We start from the raw sequence: 12,446 nt of genomic DNA, 5'->3' as shown, positions 1-12,446 counted from the left end.
GACTCTACAGTGGCGGGGGGCGGTGGGGGGGGCGGCGCGCGAGGGTGGTAATGGTTAAGGACAGGGATTCTAGAGCCTCAAACTGCCTGGGTTCCAACCCTGTCTCTACCGCTGAGTGGGCCCTGGGGTATTGTCTTAGTCTCCTTATCTGTATAATGGGCAGGATAATAGTACCTTCCTCATGAGATCATAGTGCAGATTAACTGAGGTACATTTTAAGCTCTTAGCACTGTACCTGGCATATAGAAATCCCTCAGAACGTTTTGACTTTTATCATCCTCTTCATCATTATGTGCATCAATATATCAATACGTGGCACATACGTGAAGTGGTAAAAGTTAAGTTGCAGAAACGAGCTTCAGGATGGACTCATTTCTATGAAATAAACTGTACACTAGGATGTATATACAAATATCATTAAACTGAGAAATGTCTGTAAGGGTCTGCTTCAAACTGATCATGGTAGGACATCTGGAGAGAGGTGGGATTATGGAGGGCAGGGACGAGAAGGGAGAATTTAGAAATCTTTATGTATTGTTTCTTTTTGTTTCGTTTTAAACACACCTATTCAGGACTTACTTGGGTTAGTTTCAAACACAAGTTTATTTTTAAAAATTAAAGTGTGCGGCTGGCACCTGGAGGCCCTTGGAGGCTTAGAGACCAGGATGAAGGAGGTTATCTTCACTGCTTAGGTGGGGCTGGTCCCGTCGACCACAGGGTGTCGGGCCCTGATGTCCCACCTCCCTTCCCACAGTGTCGAGAAGTGTGTGGCCTGAATGCCTCTAACCGCTGTGACTTCGTCCGCTCCAACCCTGACTGCCGCGGTGAAGGGGGCTACCTGGACTACCTCGAAGGCATCTTCTGCCACTTCCCACCCGACCTCCTCCCTCTGGCCGTCACTCTCTACGTGAGGCCCCGCTCCGGGGGAGCTGGTGAGAGGGGCTGGTGGCCCCGGCGGGACGTAATGCTCTTTTCCCTTTCCGGCCCCACAACCCAGGCGTTTTGGCTGCTCTGCCTGTTTCTGATTCTGGGAGTTACGGCGGCAAAGTTGTGAGTTTGGCCTTGGGCTCATATCCACCTTATGGATAGGAAAATGGACTCCCAGGGGGTTGACATTGGGGTGACCCTGGGCTTGGGGGAAGGGTGGGGGCAGGAGCCACTCGCTGTGGAAACACTCACTGTTTGCCTTGTCCCCATAGTTTCTGCCCTAACTTGTCAGCCATTTCGACCGCACTCCGGCTTTCCCACAACGTGGCAGTATCCTTTGCCCCGGAGGGATGGAGGGCAGTTAGGGCGGGTGGCTGGGAGACAGGGTGGCAGCTCATGGCCAGGATAGGCCTGGGCAGGCTGCAGCCCCTGCACTGAGGCCCCTTGACGTGCTTCCCTCATGGCGTCACCTTCCTGGCGTTTGGGAACGGGGCACCGGATATCTTCAGCGCCCTGGTGGCCTTCTCAGATCCGCGCACAGCCGGCCTGGCCTTTGGGGCGCTGTTTGGTACGGGAGGCCCCGGCTAGGGTGGGGTGGGGCAGCAGGAGGGGGCGCAGGGTAGACCAAGCTTGGCATCCTCTCCTCCAGGCGCGGGCGTGCTGGTTACCACCGTGGTGGCCGGTGGCATCGCCATCCTGCACCCCTTCACGGTGGCCTCGAGGCCCTTCCTCAGGGACATCATCTTCTACATGGGGGCCGTGTTCCTGATCTTCACCGCACTCTACCGCGGCCGGGTCACGCTGGCGTGGGCCCTGGGTGAGCAGCCACAGGACCAGGGCGGGGTCATCCCAGGGCTGATGGGCTGGAGGCGCGGGCGGACAGGAGGGAGTGGTCAGCAGGGCACAGAGTCGCCTTTGGTTCCAAATGTTGGAAACCCTACTCAAGGTGGCTTGAGTGAAGAAAGGGGACTCGTGGTTCGGATAACCAGAGGGGGCAGGGCAGAGTCGGGGTGATGTTCTGAATTTTCACAGTTTCAAAATTTTAACAAGCAGTACAGCCAGCATGCTGATTGTGGCCGTCAGGGTCCCGGCAGCATATCCATTCCATCCGGATGGTTCATGACATGAATGGCGGGACAATTTACAGAGGGTTAAGGAAGCCAACAAGGGATGCTGAGATGCAGAGACACCAGGAACCAGCGACAGTGGGAGCCCCTGAAGGGGCAGAGAATGGGGGGCCTGGAGCCTGCTGAGGGCTACAGGCCCAGACCTGGGACCACCCAACATCAGTGACAGTTACGGAGGGTCACAGTCCCTGCCAGAGACAGGGCACCACAGCAGGGAGGGAGCAGGGAAGAAGTGCCCCAGACCCTCCCCTACTGCCTTCTGTTTTGCTGTCAGGGCTGCATGGGTGGGCCCAGGGCAGCCAGAGTTCAGGGGATGCAGTCTGCAGGGCTCAGCCTCCCAGGCCACAGAGCAGGACACCGACCCTTCGCACTTGAATTGTGTCCTAGAGGCCACTGTCTATACCAGGCGTTACACCCACCGTTGACTGCCAGATCGGTGGTGGGGAGGCAGGGGGTGGAGTTGGTAGGAAGGGAAGAGGGGCCAAGGAGGGCAGGGGAGGGGGCGGGGCTCCAGGAAATGGCCATTTGCCTACTGGTGCTGGGCTGGACTTACACAGATAGCCACCGCCACCAGGCGCCAGTGACAGAACTGGCAGCTCTTGTTCTCTGGGCCCTGTGGCCAGGATGCCACTTGGTGACAGCATGCCCTTGTCTGCAGGTTACCTGGGCTTCTACGTGTTCTACGTGGTCACTGTGGTTCTCTGCACCTGGATCTACCAATGGCAGCAGAGGAGATCCTTGGTCTACTCCATGCCGGGTACTCCAGGTGAGGTCTGAATGGAGCCCCCAAGGGAGGACCAGTGGGCCTGGCGCCCTCCTTGCCCTTCACTGCTGCCTTGTGTCTCTTGAGGCCTTTGCCAGTGCCCATCTCCTACTTTCTCTACTCATTCTACCAGGGTCCCACCTCTGCGCTTTTGCTTGTGCTGGTGAAGCCTCCTCATCACCTGCTTGTCCAAGTTCACTAGTTCTTCATGCTGCTGCCTGTTGCCGGGGCACATCTTCCTAAGAGCTGTCACCGCTCGCGTCCAGGAATGCGCCCCCTACTGTCGGGGTAAAATCCAGATGCGTCCATATACGCAAATACTTGCACACACATATCCGCAAACACACACATCCACAAATACATATACAACACGCACATACACAACATATACATATATAAATACACATTCACAAACACATACACAACCCACACATATATACAAATACGTGCATAGCACACACTCACATATACAATATATATGCATACATGCTACATATGTGTACACACGTACATGCACAACACACATACATACTCAAATACATGTACCACACACATGCAAATACATGCGCACACATATCCACAAACACACACATCTACATCCACAAATACATATACTATACAAATATACACACACAAATACACATATATACAAATACATATATGGCATACACAACACACATAAGTACACATGCACAAATACATATACACATAGTCCACACGGACACAAGTTCATATATAAACATGCACACACATATACAAAGACAACACACATATACAAACATATACACAGCACATACATACAACACACAAATACAAAATACATACACATATATACAATTTATTGAGTAAATTATCAATAATTGTCAATAATTATTAAATTATCAAATTCATTCTTTTCAGTAAGACTGTAAGGTAGGGCCTATTGTATTATCGTCTTTTTGCGTGAGGAAACAGACTCAGGGAAGTCGAATTCTTCCCAGGCCATAGGTACTGGAGAGAGGCAGAGCCAGGACTTGACCCTTGTTCCCCAGACCCCAAAAGCCATCCCCCTACCCACAATGCCAGAGACCACAACTGGGAACCTACAGACCACCTCTTCTGTACAGAAGTGTTTTTTTTTTTTGTGGTGTGACCAGTGTGTTCTTTTTAAAAATATTAGGCCAAGATTTAAAATGAAAAGATTTTGTTTTAATTTTTTAAATATTTATTTATTTATTTATTTTATTTTGGCTGTGCTGGCTCTTGGATGCGGCATGCGGGCTTCTTAGCTGCGGCATGCGAACTCTTAGTTGCGGCACGCAAACTCTTAGTTGCGGCACGCGAACTCTTAGTTGCGGCATGCGGGATCTAGTTCCCAGACCAGGGATCGAACCTGGGGCCCCTGCATTGGGAGCATGGAGTCTTAACCACTGGACCACCAGGGAAGTCCCTAAAATGAAAAGACTTGATATAAATTGTGACTTCTCTTGAAACATGAGACCATCTGGTCCTCCATCCCTGCCTGGCACAATGACTAGAGCTGAATGGGGCTTCCCCCTTAGGACAAGGTGTGGGTCCCCAGTTTGCCCCAGTCCCCACCACTCTCTGTCGTCAGCCCCAACACGTGGAGGTGGGTTGGTTGCAGACCTGATTGGAAAACCAGAATTCCGCCACCCAGCCTGTTTCACTTGGTCCCATGACGTGCTTGGTCCCTTTCAGCGTGTGAGCCTGAGAACCTTGCACTTGATCTGCTGCCATTTGTGCTGGGCCTCAGCTTTCTTCTCCAGACTCATTTCATACCCCAAACTCCATGCCCCAGCTGTGCAGGGCTACCCCCGCGTCCCTGAACACGCTATGCTCCATCTGGCTGTCGCTGGGCCTTTGCGTGTGCTGTCCCCTCTCCCTGGTGTGCCCTTCTTCTGAAAGACTTAAGGACTCAGCCTGGAGGGAGCTCTGCAGAGACCCCCAGGTGTCCCTTCTGGGCTTGTACAGCTTCCAGACTCTCCCCAGCACAGCCTTTATCTCTCCATTCTGTTATTAATTTGCTTGTATTTCCGTCTATTGGACTGTGAGCTTCCAGAGGGCCAGAGTCTATCTCATTACCTCTCAAATCCCTGGGGCCCTGACACAGGTGCTGGTGACTCCTCCTACAGGAAGTCTACCATGATTTTTCCTCTTCTCCCCTCTTTATCAACTGAGCCTTCAGAGTTCAGCACATATTGCCCTGTGCTGTCTTTTAAACCCATCATAGGCCTCCAGGCTGGAACAGAAGGGGAAAAGAGGCCTGGAGAAGGGCCCAAAGTCACACAGAGGCAGAATCAGGACTAGCACTCCTCACTTAAGAAAGGCCATTTTCCTTTTAGGAAGCCCTTCTTTACAGGGCTCAGTCCTCTAATCATTCCCAAGGACTCCCGAGAAAAGTTTCAACTGGAAAAGAAAAATATGATGGGTTCCAAATTCTGAAAGGTACAAAATTGAAGTCAGTAGATGTTTCAATTATGTCTTCAAACGCCCTTATTAAATTTAGCATTATGGCTGCATCATTACATTTGAAACTGTTTTGTGAGTTAGACTTCCTCAATCTGTAAGAATTCCTGAGTGTGCAGGGTGATTGCTGAGAAATCCAAAATACAGAGGGCCTGGACACTTGCACCCTGAAAACTGTCCTGTCCCAGAGGTGCTCTACCCTAGAACAGTGGTGGGAGGGTCTGGGCGCCCCAGCTGGCTCATGGGAAACTCCCCTCTCTCCGACAGAGATTCTCTCAGGTTCTGAGGAGGATCAGGTGTCTTCTAATACCAACAGCTATGACTACGGTGAGTCCAGTGCCCTGCGCCTGGCTGGGATGGAGAGGTGGGGAGATGGGGCCATCCAGGTCCCACCTCGGCTAAGCTCTGGGCCGGGTTTGCCTGCACCCTGGCCAGGCCCTGGGCTTTTCCTTCTTCCCAATGGTGGGGGGGGACTGGTGGGAGGGGGAGGGAAGAGGGTTTCCCGGAGGCTGAGCCAGCCATGGACAGCTGCCCTTCCCACCTTGCACCCCCAGGTGAGGAGTACCGGCCGCTGCTCTTCTACCAGGAGACCACGGCTCAGATCCTGTTGCAGGCCCTCAACCCCCTGGATTGCAGGAAGTGGAGGACCAAGTCGGTGTACTGGAGGGTCCTCAAGGTGTTCAGGGTAAGGGGGGACTCTGAGCCAGGCTCCTGGCTTCATGACAGCACAGGACAGTGGCCCCTCAACCTTCTCCAGAGCAATGAGGGGAGGGTCGGGCTCTGCTGAGGACTTGATGGGGAAATAGATGAGCTGGGACTTGATGGGGAAACTGAGTCATGGAGCATAGCTAGGGCTCTGCCCCCCATGGAGGAATGAGAGCATCTTCTCAGGGACAGAGAGAGAGGAGATGGGGACCCCTCCTGACCAGGTGAGGGCAGGGAACTGGGACGGGGAGGGAGTGGGTCATAGTCCAAATGCGGCCGAGACTGCTCTCCTCTGATCCCCACTGCTTCCCTGAGCTAAATGTCTCCTGAGGTCTCGAGGTGGGCAGGGGTATCCAGGCTGGTTTACATGAGGCACAACTGCAGCTGCCTTCCACCACCCAGACCAAAAAAGTCAAGGGTCTCACCTCACAGCCCTCCAACATGGATACCTCTTAGGCCTTCTCAGACCCAGGGGGTAGATAATGAACTATATTTATACCCCACAGTGGCTCTGGCTACATCATGACCTTGGGCAAGTCACTTCATCTCTCTGAGCTGCAGTTTTTTCTCCACTGAAAAATGGGGATAATGACAGTACCTTTCTTCTGGAGTGGTTGTATTAGTAAGTTATTGCTGCAGCAGTGCTGTGTAACAAACAACCCCCCAACATCTCATTAACTTATGATGGCAATATTTATTCTTGTTCAGGAGCCTATAAGTCATCTAGGGTGACTCTGGTTGGTGGTTCAGGTCTGCCCCCCCCCCCCATCTCATTCCGGGGCCAGTGGGAGAGTGCTCTTTTCTTGGCAGAAGAGACCAAGGCAAACTCTCCAAGCACATTTTATGCCTCTGTTCACATCACATTCACCAACAGCCCACTGGCCAAAGCAAGTGACATGGCCAAGTTCAACATCAGTGGGACAGGGAAATATGTTCTGCAGACTCTAGTCATTTGACAAAGTGTGGGAATGTTTAATTCTGTTACAGGAAGGGACTGAAGAGTTGGGAACCGTATCCAGCCTACTACAGTGATTGTGACAATTTAATGAACTAATATATGTAAAGGGCTGGCTCTGGTGCTTAGCATATAGTAAGCACTCCGTAAGTGTTGTCAGTGGTTTAGTTACCGGCTAAAAACACAAGGTGTGGGGTTAGTCAGAGCTGCCCCTCTATCCTGGTTTCATATACCCTTCTGTGTGGCTTTGGCAAAGTTTCTTAACCTCTCTGAGCCTCAGTTTCTTTATCTGAAAGGTAGGAATATTAGACTTCCTATTCACAGCGTTGTCAGGATTAGCAGTTGGGGCGCTGTACTAGCCCTCGGTGTGTGGCAACGTGTTACAGCAGCAGTAGGAGGCTAATCCAGGCACTTGGGGGCCTGCACACAGTGGGTGCTCTATTAGCAAAAGCCTTGTTCTTGAGTAACTGACCTGAGGGTGGGGCAGCCGAGCACAGGCCTCCCTGGCTTCCCACACTTGGCAGCTACCCGTGGAGTTCCTGCTGCTCCTCACCGTCCCCGTCATGGACCCCGACAAGGAGGATGGGAACTGGAAACGGCCCCTCAACTGCCTGCACCTGGTCATCAGCCCCCTGTTCTTGGTCCTGACCCTGCAGTCGGGGGCCTGTGAGTATCCCCTCCCCCAGGCCAGCCCACCTCCCTCTTCCCCATATTCCCGAGTTTTCTTCTCAGCCACACCAGGGGACCCTGGGCCAGAGGGGCAGTCCTGGACATACAGCCGGTGTTTAATGTGTGCTTGTGCCATGAAGGACACCAGCCTCCTGCAGTCACTTGGTCCAGGCCCGCTGGCTCCAGATGGAGGCTGGACACCGGTGGCCCTCGGACCAAGTCCAGCCCTCTGGCTCATTCCCTTGCCTTACACAGTTTGCAGATTTCACGTCAAAATCCAGGGCTGGGCTTCTCAAGAAGGTCTGGGCCACATTCCTAAAAGCAAAATTGGCTGGAGCTGAGCAGAGGGGCACCCCCCGCCCCCCCACAATGCGGGTGCCCCCTGACTGATTCCTCACAGGCCCCTCCATTGCCTACTGTGGGTGACCTGGGTGGGTTACTTCACTCATTTGTGTGACCTGGCTGGTCCCCACTGGCACTGAGTCTTCCCCCGCCTGCCCCAGGCTTTCCTTTTCTGACCTGCTCTGGCTAAAGCAATGCCCAGTCTTGTCGGGTGTCTTCTAACTCCTGCTACCTAGGTTCTTCCCGTTGTCTGACCTTAGTATCTCATGCTGCGCATTCCTCTCTCTGTCGTCTGGGCTCCTGCCCCTCAACCCAGGGGCATCTCCTGGAGTGGAGGTAGGGCTCTGGTAGCAAATGCATAGCTGGCTGTGGCTTTTTTGCTAAAGTGTGTCTGGATGAAAAGGCTGCCAGATTCTCTGTGTTTCGCCTCCATTTTATGGGAGGACACAGGCACTGAGGGAAGGAGCGTCCATCAGGACACAGTGTGGACCCAGAGCGGGGAAGGGCGCCCCCTACGGGTGCCAGCTGTCTGGTTCATTACGGCCGGCCTCTCCAGCCTGTGGGCTGGCTTCACCATCCTTGTGGCTTCTTAAAAGAGGGGCTCCCAAGCGTTAGTCATTCAGGAACGATCTTGATTTTTCTCTCACTCTAAACTGTTATATTTGATACTTAAATCAGCTCTTTTTTTTTTTTTTTTAATTTATTGGAAAGGAATCTGTATCACCTGCATCAGTAGGAAACTGGCATCCTTTCCAATACATTTAAGGTATTTAAATTTGTTACAGTGAGAGAATTGATGAAGGAATCCGTTTCCTGAGATGTGATTCTATGATACGTAGTGTCTTGTCCACCTGCCCCAACACCATCTAGTGGTAGCTGGTCCAGGCTAATGCATTTGTGACCCCGCTTCTGGGCCGAGCACTGGATAGAACCCCCAGACTGTGGGAGTAGCGCAGTTATGCATGATGTACATAGCAGTTTATGGTAAAAATGGGTCATTTTAATACTGACCCAGTACTCAATAATCTTGTAAATGTCCCATAAAAAAATGTCAGGGAACAGTTCAAGTAGAATTTCAGCTTTGGGTGCTGATGGTGGAGCTGAAGCTTCTTCCCTGAGTCTTAGGGAGATGTGTTGTTCTTCTTTTCTGGTTTACAAGACCTGGGTAATGAAATATACTACAAAGACTCTTCATTTTAGGAGATTATTTTCAATGATGCCGATTACTGGTATAAATACTGGACTTAGAAAGAAGTATAAAATAGATGCTAGCTTTCCAATGGTGTTGAAGGGGTGTTCTACAGGTTGTCCTCCAATTCATGTTAGTGTTAATAGGTCTGCTACTAGTACTCAGTACAGACACTGGCTAAGAGGTCGGAACGTTATGCTTCGTTGCTTGGATATGTGGAGTATTGGGATAAATGCGAGGATTAAGATTGAAATGACTAGGGCTGGAACTCCTCCTAATTTGTTGGGGATTGATCGTAAGATTGCCTATGCGAATAGGAAATACCATTCTGGTTTAACGTGTGGTGGTGTGTTGAGGGGGTTTGCTGGGGTCTCCTAGTTGTTCGGGTGAAAATAAAACGAATATTAGTAATGCTAGAACTAGTAGTAAGGCAGCTAAGATGTCTCTAATTGTACAGCAGGGGTGAAATGGAATTTTATCTATGTCGGATGAAATTCCTGTGGGATTATTAGGTCCTGTTTCGGGAAGGAATAGTAGGTGGACAGCTGCTAGTGCTGCGATGATAAATGGGAGGATGAAATGGAAGGCGAAGAATCGTGAAAGAGTTGCTTTATCTACGGAAAAGCCGCCTCATTCATTCGACAAGTTTTGTCAAATGTATGGGATGGCTGAAAGAAGGTTGGTAATGACTGCCCCTCCTCAGAATGATATTTGTCCTCATGGTAACGCATAGCCTATGAATGCAGTGGCTATAACTGTGAGTAGCAGAATAATTCCAATATTTCATGTTTCTAGGACAGTGTAGGACCCATAATATGGGCCATGTCCTACGTGAATAAATAGGCAAATAAAGAATTGGACGCTCCATTTGCATGTATACACCGAATGATTCATCCATAATTTACGTCTCGGCAGATGTGTGTTACTGATGAGAAAGCGGTTATTGTGTCTGATGTATAGTGTATTGCTAGGAACAAGCCTGTCAGGATTTGTAAAATTAAACAAATACCTAGTAGAGAAACAAAATTTTATCATGATGAAATGTTTGATGGGGCTGGAAGATCAATAAGTGTGTTGATAATTTTTATTAATGGGTGTGATTTTCATATGTTGGTCATTAGTGTTCTTGTAGTTGAATAACAACGATGATTTTTCATGTCCTTGGACATGGTTAGATTCCTTGTAAGAACAATGATAACATACATTAATTTTGAATACTATTTTTGTAATTAGTTTTGTGGGGTTTTCTTCAAAACCTTCACCTATTTATGGAGGACTTGGGTTGATTGTGGGTGGTGGTGTTGGTTTTGGAATTGTGTTGAATTTTGGTGGTTTGTTTTTAGGTTTAATGGTATTTTCGATTTATCTAGGGGGAATACTGGTAGTATTTGGTTATACAATGGCTGTGGCTACTGACCCTGAAGTTTGGGTTTCTTTTTTTTTTTTTTTTTTAACTATTTTTATTTATTTATTTTTGTAAATAAATTTATTTATTTATGGCTGCGTTGGGTCTTGGTGTGCGTGGGCTTTCTCTAGTTGTGGCGAGCGGGGTCTGCTTTTCGTTGCGGTGCGCGGGCTTCTCACTGAGGTGGCTTCTCTTGCTGCGGAGCACGGGCTCTAGGCGCGCGGGCTTCGGTAGTTGTGGCACGTGGATTTCAGTAGTTGTGGCTCACGGGCTCTAGAGCGCAGGCTCAGTAGTTGTGACGCACGGACTTAGTTGCTCTGCGGCATGTGGGATCTTCCCAGACCAGGGCTTGAGCCCGCGTACCCTGCATTGGCAGGCGGATTCTTAACCACTGCGCCACCAGGGAAGTCCGGAAGTTTGGGTTTCTAATGAGACTGTTTTAGGAATACTTCTCTCAGGACTGATTGTAGAATTTTCAACAGTGCTGTAAGTTTTAAAAGAGGAAGAGGTGGAAGTTTATTTAAGTTCAGTGGGCTAGGAGATTGGGTTATTTATGACACAGGTGATTCTGGCTTTTTTTAACGAGGAAGCCATAGGAATTTCAGCGTTATATAGTTATGGTACTTGATTGGTAATTGTCACTGGTTGATTACTGCTTATTGGTGTTGTGGTTATTATGGAGTTTGCTCGTGGTAATTAAATAAAACTATGCTTAGAGTAAGGGTAATGAGGGATGATAGGAAATATAGTTTGATTAGACCTTTTTGGTCTGAAACTAGTGTAGAGAATTTAATTGAATAACGGAAGTGGTGTTTGGTAAAACTCTTTCTAGTCAGATTAAGTCTAGGAGAGAAGATGCTGATTTTTGGCTTGTTGATGGTGGTAGGCAGTGTATGATAGTGGGAAAGTACCCTACAAGGTTGGAGAATTTGAAGGTGCTTGAGGGGTAATTAAATTTTAAGTTTTGTGTAGTAAGATTAATTTCACGTGCTAAAGTTAAAGCCTAGGACAGTCGCTGTGAGGGCAGTTAATTTTAGGTAGAACAGTATGGTTATTAGGGGAACTGAATGTTGCTGGAGATAATAAATCCGGCAAAAATGCTTCCAGTTAATAAGCATTTAATAGAATTAATCAGGAGCGGGTTATTTTCATTGATTAAAGTTAAGGCGGAGAAGCGAGGGTAGAGATAGAGAGCCCTGCCTGGGGGGTGCCGTGTCCACCAGCCAAGTCTCCCAGTTTCACTGCCAACCTCCATCCTCCCTCTCTAGGCCACCCCCAGAGCCATCTTTCTAAAGTGCCACTTTTCACATGTTGTGGTCACTCCTCCACTCTAAGACCTCCATGGCTCCCCCATGCCTCTTGGAAAAAGCCTGTGTCCTCCAACTATCATTCAAGGCCTCTGAGACCCTGAGCCAGCCACCTTCTCCAGGCCTTTTTCTGCTATTGATGACACTAACGTGCTCAATTCCTTCCCACCCATCTCTTCCCTCTTCCTGTAGAACCCTTGTGCCCCTCTCTGCTTATGACTCAGCTCACATCCTCAGCACGCCAAGAAGTCCTTCCTGACTACGCCATGCCCCAGCCACCTCCTGAAATTCCTCTAACACAGGACTGGGAAATACAGAGAAAGGACCTCTCACCCAGGCGTCAGGTTCCAAAGCCAGCTCTATAAGTAAAAGTCACTCCGTCAAAATTACCCCCTGAAAATCTCCCACAGTGTATTGTGCACACAATTTTATATATTCAGCCCCCTCGTGTAATCCTTATGCCCACTGCTGTTTGCGAGCCCATGAGCTAGACTACAGAACAAAAGGAAAGTCTTGTTACATGTGCCTGGGCAGTTTAACCATCCATTGCCTTTGAGACTAGTGGTGAAAGGATGGTATGTGGAGAATTCT

The 12,446-nt window shown here is 49.6% G+C and overlaps 1 protein-coding gene across 1 annotated transcript in view; it reads left to right on the top strand.

Moving 5' to 3' along the window:
* The window catches only part of SLC8B1 (solute carrier family 8 member B1), a 29,217-nt gene that overhangs the window by 8,536 nt on the left and 8,235 nt on the right, over window positions 1–12,446 (top strand). The window contains exons 2-10 of the mRNA XM_068562340.1: window positions 755–907; window positions 998–1,050; window positions 1,200–1,256; window positions 1,389–1,495; window positions 1,577–1,744; window positions 2,713–2,820; window positions 5,551–5,610; window positions 5,838–5,968; window positions 7,468–7,609. Of these exons, the coding sequence (XP_068418441.1) occupies window positions 755–907; window positions 998–1,050; window positions 1,200–1,256; window positions 1,389–1,495; window positions 1,577–1,744; window positions 2,713–2,820; window positions 5,551–5,610; window positions 5,838–5,968; window positions 7,468–7,609 (979 nt within the window). The remainder of the gene's footprint in view (window positions 1–754; window positions 908–997; window positions 1,051–1,199; window positions 1,257–1,388; window positions 1,496–1,576; window positions 1,745–2,712; window positions 2,821–5,550; window positions 5,611–5,837; window positions 5,969–7,467; window positions 7,610–12,446) is intronic.

Source organism: Eschrichtius robustus, chromosome 14 (genome assembly GCF_028021215.1).
Source record: "Eschrichtius robustus isolate mEscRob2 chromosome 14, mEscRob2.pri, whole genome shotgun sequence".
NCBI classification, from domain to species: domain Eukaryota; kingdom Metazoa; phylum Chordata; class Mammalia; order Artiodactyla; family Eschrichtiidae; genus Eschrichtius; species Eschrichtius robustus.
This window is presented reverse-complemented; position numbering and strand designations above follow the sequence as displayed.